This window comes from Ranitomeya variabilis, chromosome 4 (assembly GCF_051348905.1).
Source record: "Ranitomeya variabilis isolate aRanVar5 chromosome 4, aRanVar5.hap1, whole genome shotgun sequence".
In the NCBI taxonomy this organism is placed as follows: Eukaryota; Metazoa; Chordata; class Amphibia; order Anura; family Dendrobatidae; genus Ranitomeya; species Ranitomeya variabilis.
The window spans coordinates 696,563,874-696,572,662 of NC_135235.1; the positions used below are offsets into that span (position 1 = coordinate 696,563,874).

Here is an 8,789-nt window from a genome sequence, read left to right on the forward strand (position 1 = left end):
CAGTCAGACCCCCACCAATCAATATGTTATCACTTATCCTGTGGAGAGGTGATTACTTTTTTCCACAGGAAACCCCTCTAAGTGCATCTCCGCTACTGTGTACAAAGCATTAAAATTCTAATGGAAATAAAGAATCTTCTCCTAATTAATATCAGAGAGAACAAATGACCACCATACACAACACAATCCACTATACCAAGACCAATAATACTACATACAAGGGACAAATACCGCCACACCATGACCAGATCACATATTACCACCACATAGTGACCGAATAATATGACATATTAGGGCAGCACGGTTCAGAGGTTAGCACTTCCAGTAATAATGTCCTCATCCTGGGCCCCTTATTTAATGTACCCTCCCTGGGCCCCTATGTCCATCCCTATGGTCACTACCTTGCCCAACTACAGAGGGGGGGATTCTTCTCACCTTCTTGCACTCCCCAGCATCCTCTTTTGGCTTCATATTCGGCGTGGTCGTTACAATGGCTGCTGACTGCAGCTGTGACAGGGCGCTCTGCTCTGTGACAGGCCGCGCGCTGACGTCACATAGCATTAACATTGAAAGGTCGCCGGCCTATCAAAGGCTGCAGGAGTCATTTAACAAAACTGCTATGTGACTTCAACACATGGCCTGTCACAGAGCAGAGCGCCCCGTCACAGTAGCAGCTGGTATTCATCTTGATGTGTGTTGTCGCCAGGGTCGGCTCCAGGTTTTCATGGGCCCCTTTAACACCCACGTAGTATATTGCCCAGCCACGTAGTATATTTCCCAGTCACGTAGTATATTGCCCAGCTACGTAGTATATTGCCCAGCCACGTAGTATATTGCCCAGTCACGTAGTATATTGCCCAGTGACGTAGTATATTGCCCAGCCACGTAGTATATTGCCCAGTGACGTAGTATATTGTCCAGCCAAGTAGTATATTGCGCAGCCACGTAGTATATTGCCCAGTGACGTAGTATATTGCCCAGCCACGTAGTATATTGCCCAGTGACGTAGTATATTGCCCAGCCACGTAGTATATTGCCCAGCCACGTAGTATACTGCCCAGTGACGTAGTATATTGCCCAGTGACGTAGTATATTGCCCAGCCAAGTAGTATATTGCGCAGCCACGTAGTATATTGCCCAGTGACGTAGTATATTGTCCAGCCAAGTAGTGTATTGCGCAGCCACGTAGTATATTGCCCAGTGACGTAGTATATTGCCCAGCCACGTAGTATATTGCCCAGTGACGTAGTATATTGCCCAGCCACGTAGTATATTGCCCAGTCACGTAGTATATTGCCCAGCCACGTAGTATATTGCCCAGCTACGTAGTATATTGCCCAGCTACGTAGTATATTGCGCAGTCACGTAGTATATTGCCCAGTGACATAGTATATTGCCCAGTGATGTAGTATATTGCCCAGCCACGTAGTATATTGCCCAGTCACGTAGTATATTGCCCAGCCATGTAGTATATTGCCCAGCCACGTAGTATATTGCCCAGCCACGTAGTATACTGCCCAGTGACGTAGTATATTGCCCAGTGACGTAGTATATTGCCCAGCCAAGTAGTATATTGCGCAGCCACGTAGTATATTGCCCAGTGACGTAGTATATTGCCCAGCCACGTAGTATATTGCCCAGTGACGTAGTATATTGTCCAGCCAAGTAGTATATTGCCCAGTCACGTAGTATATTGCCCAGTGATGTAGTATATTGCCCAGCCACGTAGTATATTGCCCAGTTCCGTAGTATATTGCACAGTGACGTAGTATATTGCCCAGCCACGTGGTATATTGCCCAGTCACGTAGTATATTGCCCAGCCACGTAGTATATTGCCCAGTCACGTGGTATATTGCCCAGTCACGTGGTATATTGCCCAGTCACGTAGTATATAGCTCAGTTCCGTAGTATATTGCCCAGTCACGTGGTATATTGCCCAGTCACGTAGTATATAGCCCAGTTCCGTAGTATATTGCCCAGTGACGTAGTATATTGCACAGTGACGTAGTATATTGCCCAGTCACGTAGTATATAGCCCAGTTCCGTAGTATATTGCGCAGTCACGTAGTATATTGCCCAGTCACGTAGTATATTGCCCAGCCACGTAGTATATTGCCCAGCTACGTAGTATATTGCGCAGTCACGTAGTATATTGCCCAGTGACATAGTATATTGCCCAGTGATGTAGTATATTGCCCAGCCACGTAGTATATTGCCCAGTCACGTAGTATATTGGCCAGCCACGTAGTATATTGCCCAGCCACGTAGTATATTGCCCAGCCACGTAGTATAATGCCCAGCCACGTAGTATATTGCCCAGCCACGTAGTATACTGCCCAGTGACGTAGTATATTGCCCAGTGACGTAGTATATTGCCCAGCCAAGTAGTATATTGCGCAGCCACGTAGTATATTGCCCAGTGACGTAGTATATTGCCCAGTCACGTAGTATATTGCCCAGTGACGTAGTATATTGCCCAGCCACGTAGTATATTGCCCAGTAACGTAGTATATTGCCCAGCCATGTAGTATATTGCGCAGCCACGTAGTATATTGCCCAGTGACGTAGTATATTGCCCAGTGACGTAGTATATTGCCCAGCCAAGTAGTATATTGCGCAGCCACGTAGTATATTGCCCAGTGACGTAGTATATTGCCCAGTCACGTAGCATATTGCCCAGTGACGTAGTATATTGCCCAGCCACGTAGTATATTGCCCAGTAACGTAGTATATTGCCCAGCCATGTAGTATATTGCGCAGCCACGTAGTATATTGCCCAGTGACGTAGTATATTGCCCAGCCACGTAGTATATTGCCCAGTGACGTAGTATATTGCCCAGCCACGTAGTATATTGCCCAGCTACGTAGTATATTGCGCAGTCACGTAGTATATTGCCCAGTGACATAGTATATTGCCCAGTGATGTAGTATATTGCCCAGCCACGTAGTATATTGCCCAGTCACGTAGTATATTGCCCAGCCACGTAGTATATTGCCCAGCCACGTAGTATATTGCCCAGTGACGTAGTATATTGCCCAGTGACGTAGTATATTGCCCAGTGATGTAGTATATTGCCCAGTGATGTAGTATATTGCCCAGCCACGTAGTATATTGCCCAGCCAAGTAGTATATTGCGCAGCCACGTAGTATATTGCCTAGTGACGTAGTATATTGCCCAGCCACGTAGTATATTGCCCAGTGACGTAGTATATTGTCCAGCCAAGTAGTATATTGCTCAGTCACGTAGTATATTGCCCAGTGACGTAGTATATTGCCCAGCCACGTAGTATATTGCCCAGTCACGTGGTATATTGCCCAGTCACGTAGTATATAGCTCAGTTCCGTAGTATATTGCCCAGTCATGTGGTATATTGCCCAGTCACATAGTATATAGCCCAGTTCCGTAGTATATTGCCCAGTGACGTAGTATATTGCCCAGTGACGTGGTATATTGCCCAGTCACGTGGTATATTGCCCAGTCACGTGGTATATAACCCAGTTCCGTAGTATATTGCCCAGTGACGTAGTATATACAGAACAGAGCCAAGTAGTATATTCTGCAGCCACGTAGTATATTCCTCACTGTCACGTCACCTGATTTCCTGAGGACCCCTTCCCCACTGTGTCACCTAATTTCTTGAGGGCCCCCTGTGTGTCCCTTTGGGGCCGTTCCCCAGAGGTGAAATGGTGGGAGAGGTGACCCCACAGTAAATTAGGAGACAGTGGGGAAGGGGGACCGCAGGAAATTAGAAATTTTGTATGGGGGCCCGGACCCCCACCTTGTGTCACCTTTAGATTGCAGCGGGGCCTCCCATGCCATAACTTTCTCAGTGGCTGTGTAGAACTATGCTGCAGGGTGCAGGCTGCCTGCAGGCATATTTTACTGTAAGCTACACATAACATTAGTGTACTGCATTACATTAATACTGACCGGACCCTCAGCTCCAGCCTTTCCGACTCCGACTGTAAGGCTACGTTCACATTAGCGTCATGCGACGCAGCGTCGTCGACGCACGACAACGCATGCGTCATGCGCCCCTATCTTTTTCATTGGGGACGCATGCGTTGCGTTGTTGTGCGTTTTCGGTAAAACGCACGACGCATGCGTCGTTTCACCGCACCTGGGTGGCGTCGAAGACGCTACATGTAGCATTTTTCTTGCGTTCAAAAAACGCGCGCGTCGCACTTGCGTCGCTCGTGCGTCGTCAATGCGTTACAATTTCCCATTGAAACCTATTGACGACGCACTTGCGTCGCGGGTGTGCGTCGTGCGTGCGTTGTGCGACGCATGCGTCGTTAGCTAAAATGAAACAAAAAAGTGTCTAGACAATGTCTAGACGGTGCAAACAGTGAGAAAAACATCCCCCATATATAAAGAAAATTTTGGATTGTTTGTCACTTCTGCTGCAGCATCTTGAGGCAAGACACCACAGGCACATCTCCAGAAGACGACTTCTATTCATCCGCTGTCCAGAGATGTAAGTATAGAATGATTCTGTGCATTTTCTCCATGTTTTTTAAAAAATTTTTTGCAAGTTGTGTTTTATATTCTGCACTGTGGTTAGGATATTGTGGTATTTTTGGTCTGGTTCTGATGTATGGCGTTGTATACGATGGCGTTTCATGGTCTGCGGCCTTGATTATTGTTCTTTCCAGGGTAGATTTTTCGTTTCCATTTATTGGTTTGGTGGTGTTTTTTGTATTAAGTTGTGATGTTTTATTCTTGCGTTATATGATGGCGTTTAATAGTCTCCGGCCCTGTCGGTTTTATTGTAAAGTATGGTAGTATAGAATGATTCTGAGCCCTTTTATTACATTTATTAATTTTTTATTGCAAGTTGTGTATTATGTTCAGCACTGTGGTTGTGTAAAGACATCGTTGTATGTTTATGGTTGTGAGGTATGGCGTGTATTGGCCCTTTTATTGTCTCCGGCCCTGTCGGTTTTATTGTAAAGTTTGTTTTGTTATTAATGTTTCTGCCCTTAATTTTTCGGGGTTGTTAAATTTTAACTTTCAGAAAAATATTGTTTTTTTTGTGTTGCTCCGTGCATACTGTACTTTAAAAAAAAACAAAAAAACTTGGGATTACTACATTGGGTCTGTTGTAGATTAGTCTTCTTATCTTTAGGCTTTTGTACTCTGGCATTGGGTTGTCTCTGCCATTGTTTCTTTAATTTAATCAATGTGGCAGTGTTGTTTGCTCAGCGTTAGTTCAGTTGGAGTGCAATGTTCTTTGTGGTTTAAATGACTTTTTTTTTATTATTATTTATTTATTGCTGGATTGTGCATAGGAGCATAGTATCAATGTTATTTTGTTCTTTATTTCAGAATTGCATTAGTCATGGCCAGCGGCAGCGAGTCGAGCAACACCCCACCGCTGAGGAGAGCGGTGAGTACATGATCTACTATTGCTTACTATTCGCTGTCATTTGTAGATGGGTCACTCAACTTTTTGGTAAACTATTTTGCAGGCTTCTTCAAGTGAGGAGGAGAACCAGGAGGAAGAGAGGGAGCAGGAGCAGGGACCACGGGGCCAAGCTGTGGTTGCATCACGGAGAGTAAGAATTTTTTTCAAACCTATTAATTTTTTTTGTTTAACTTTTTTTTTTTGGCAGGTATGGGGGGTGGTGGGAGGTTGTGGTGTTCTGTGTAGTAGGTGGCGGTGGAGGAGGTAGGGACAATTTTTAGATCTTTCAAACATTAATATTTACCATTTTTTCTAGGTTTCACAACGGTCCCTGGATGAACCACTGGATATTGACCTGATGGTGGCATCCATTGAAGAACGGGGCCCGTTGTGGGACAGCCGTGACCCCCGGCACGCGGACCAGGGCATATTGCGCCGTCTGTGGATAGAGGTGGCACTATTGCTGTGGGATGGCTTCGACAGCGCTTCACCCAAGGCCAAAGATAGTTTCCGTAAGTATTTACAAAATGCTGCTGTGACCCATCATGCCAGGATTACACAACCGTCTGTGATGTCTTCTATTGGGATTGCACACGGTTGCGTAATCGTTTTCAAAATATTATCTAAAACTTTTTTTTTTTTTTTAAATTTATACACAGTTAAACAATTGAAGACCAGATGGCGCTCCATGAAGGACCGTTTCAAGAGGGGCCTGAAAAAGGAGGGACAGAGTCGTAGTGGTGCTGCCGCTTCAAGGACCTCGGTGTACAAGTACAACCGTATACTGCAGTTCTTGCGACCGGTCCTTGTAAGCAGAGCGTAAGTATAGTACCTATGCACACACCTAGTTTTTATAACATTCCTATTCACATACTACCTTCCAGCCACGTAGTTTATTGCCCAGCCATTTATTTTGGCAAGTACCAAGTATAGAAGGGAAGAAAAAAAGACAAGCTCACCGAGGCGTGAAAAGTAAAAAATACATAATTTTATCCTCTTCAATCATAAGCAGAGGATGAAACATCAGCACAATACAATAGACACTATCTACGCGTTTTAGGTGACAGGGAACATCAGACCTGAAACGCGTACATAGTGTTTTTATTGTATTGTGCTGATGTTTCATCCTCGGCTTCTGATTGAAGTGAATAAAGTATTGTGTTTTTACTTTTCACGCCTCGTTGACCTTGAATTTTTTATTCATTTATGGTCTTCTCACACTTGACACAGCAGCGCCTCCCTTCTGGGATTACTAAAATGTTGACCTTGACTTACTAGCCATTTCACTGAAATCCGAAGTATACAGAACACAGTAGATTGGACATGCCCAGCCAATATTTAATAGTGGAGTAGTATAGTGGCTATCCAGGTGTATCCGCGATTTTTTTAGACACAAACAAGTAAAATATAATCGATACGGCATACATTCCACTGCAAAGCAGGTTATGTTCCCATGGTTACTCAGCTCGCAGGACCTGTGATGACGTCGCGGTCACAGGACCGTGACGTCATGGCAGTTCCAACTGAAGCATAATTGTGTGGCGTTGCAAACCACAACCATGGGTGACTATTGTGAATTTAATAAATACATTTTTTTTTTTAATATTGATGGTGCATATGCAGTGTCAATATTAAAAATAGGTTAATATTAATGGCAGCAATGGATATCTGGCGGTAAAGTTAATTAATGACGCATGTTAAATGTGATATTTAGTATACTAAAGGTTTCCTTATGTTTTCACAGAACACACAGCAGCACCCGCGAGACTGTCCGACCCTCTGGAGCGGTACTTTGTGAAGCGCCATCTGAACAGTCGCAGCCATCCCACAGCGAGAGCAGGTCTGCACCACCCCAATCTGGCGAACCGGCAGCCGGTCCATCAGATGTTCCCCTGGCCGAGGCCTCTGTCGCTCCTTCCTTTAGGTCTTCCCGACAGCGTCAACGGGCCTCGGACAGGGAGGTCATGCCCGAATTTTTACATCTGAGCACCGTTTTTCAGAATGGTTTCAAGGCGATGTGCGATAAAATGTCCAATCTCGAACGTCGTCTTGAAATCATCGAAAGGGAGCTCCAGAAGCCGGCCAAACATTTTTTTAACGCCATTTACAAGGGCATGGCTGAACATCTTACGCCGGAACTCCAGATTTCGGTCATGCAGGGCTGCAACAATGTATATGTCAGTGCTCTGCAGCAGGCTCGGGTCATGCAGTCAGCGACAACTATGCCCGCAGTACCATCGCTGGCTGCCATGACTCCGACTCCTGCTGCAGAGCACCACCACAGAGCTCCGCGTGCCGAGGGCCACCGCCACCGCCACCGCCACCACAGAACAGACCCCGAAAGTTCTGAGCATGACAGGCCTTCAAGGGGACACAGACGGGAAGCCGACCCACACCCAGAGGGAGAGAGGAGGAAAAAGAAGAAGAAGATGACGACGACTACAAGCACTCCAACCTTGGCTATGGCTGCTCCAAAAAGTAGCACAAGAAAAAACTCCGGGTCTACCCGGAGCACAACAAGTACCAAGGCTGGGTCTACACAGAGTACACCCAGTACCCAGCCTGGGTCTACCCGGAGCCGGAGTAGCCAGCCAAGGACACTGGTCGTCCCTCCTCCTCCCTCATCTCCTGCTGAGTTAGTGTCGCCAACATCAACTGGCTGGATTGATGGCATCCCGTCTAGTGTCATAGACTATGCTGCTTCCTCCCCCTCGTCCTCCGCCTCGGTCTCCTCAACACCCCCAAAAAGTGTGGGATATCAATCCCCTTTAGTTGCCGATGTGGGTACCCCCTAATAACATTTCCCTTTTTTTTTTGTGTACCCTAAATAAATGTTCCTTTTTTTTAAAAAAAACCCATTGTTTTTATTGTCTCAAAGTTTGCACCAAATCACACCTTGCGCCGTATACACAAATCTTGTCTTTGTAACACCTGATGTGCAATGTCTGACAATATTTATCCAAATTTTTTTTTCATTGTTTATAGGGCTGTCGCTCATTGTACTCTGATGTTACAAATACAAACAGCATTGCTCAATATGTCAAGTTTACAATGTACCATCAGACAACGATTTCAGTATAGATAAATTTTTTTTTTGTGTGTAACCAACGTTATCTTTTCTGAAATCGTAAAAACAATTGAGCCCCTGCTGTGACTTTTTTGGTGTCAGCGAATGATTTTGAATGTTTAAAATAAAGATCCATGTGTACGCCGCCCCCCCACCCCCTGTGCGCCCCCCCACCCCATGTGCGCCCCCCACCCCCTGTGCGCCCCCCCCGCTGGTGAGAAAATACTTATCGCTGCTTCCTGGTCTGGCCGCGGCTTCTCCTGCATGCGGTCACGTGGGGCGAATCATTTACAGTCATGAATATGTGGCTCC

At 45.7% G+C, this 8,789-nt stretch overlaps 1 protein-coding gene across 2 annotated transcripts; it reads left to right on the top strand.

Moving 5' to 3' along the window:
* Nucleotides 1–3,970: 3,970 nt before the first annotated feature.
* LOC143766412 (uncharacterized) lies at nucleotides 3,971–8,454 on the top strand. 2 transcript variants are annotated; one of them, XM_077254083.1, is made up of 6 exons: nucleotides 3,971–4,480; nucleotides 5,332–5,392; nucleotides 5,475–5,561; nucleotides 5,727–5,922; nucleotides 6,070–6,229; nucleotides 7,155–8,454. In XM_077254083.1, the coding sequence occupies exons 2-6, from the start codon at nucleotides 5,345–5,347 to the stop codon at nucleotides 8,203–8,205; spliced, it is 1,542 nt and encodes a 513-aa protein (XP_077110198.1). In that variant the 5' UTR covers nucleotides 3,971–4,480; nucleotides 5,332–5,344; the 3' UTR covers nucleotides 8,206–8,454. The 2 variants fall into 2 exon arrangements, with proteins under 2 accessions (XP_077110198.1, XP_077110197.1); XM_077254082.1 differs by having other exon boundaries at nucleotides 5,727–6,229.
* Nucleotides 8,455–8,789: the final 335 nt, after the last annotated feature.

What these genes read in the sequence shown, in the direction of transcription:
- LOC143766412 (XM_077254082.1), top strand. Translation starts at nt 5,345, where the DNA reads ATGGCCAGCGGCAGCGAGTCGAGCAACACCCCACCGCTGAGGAGAGCG. An exon ending in CCCCACCGCTGAGGAGAGCG is followed by an intron (nt 5,393 to 5,474) that starts GTGAGTACATGA and finishes ACTATTTTGCAG; the next exon opens with GCTTCTTCAAGTGAGGAGGA. An exon ending in CTGTGGTTGCATCACGGAGA is followed by an intron (nt 5,562 to 5,726) that starts GTAAGAATTTTT and finishes CATTTTTTCTAG; the next exon opens with GTTTCACAACGGTCCCTGGA.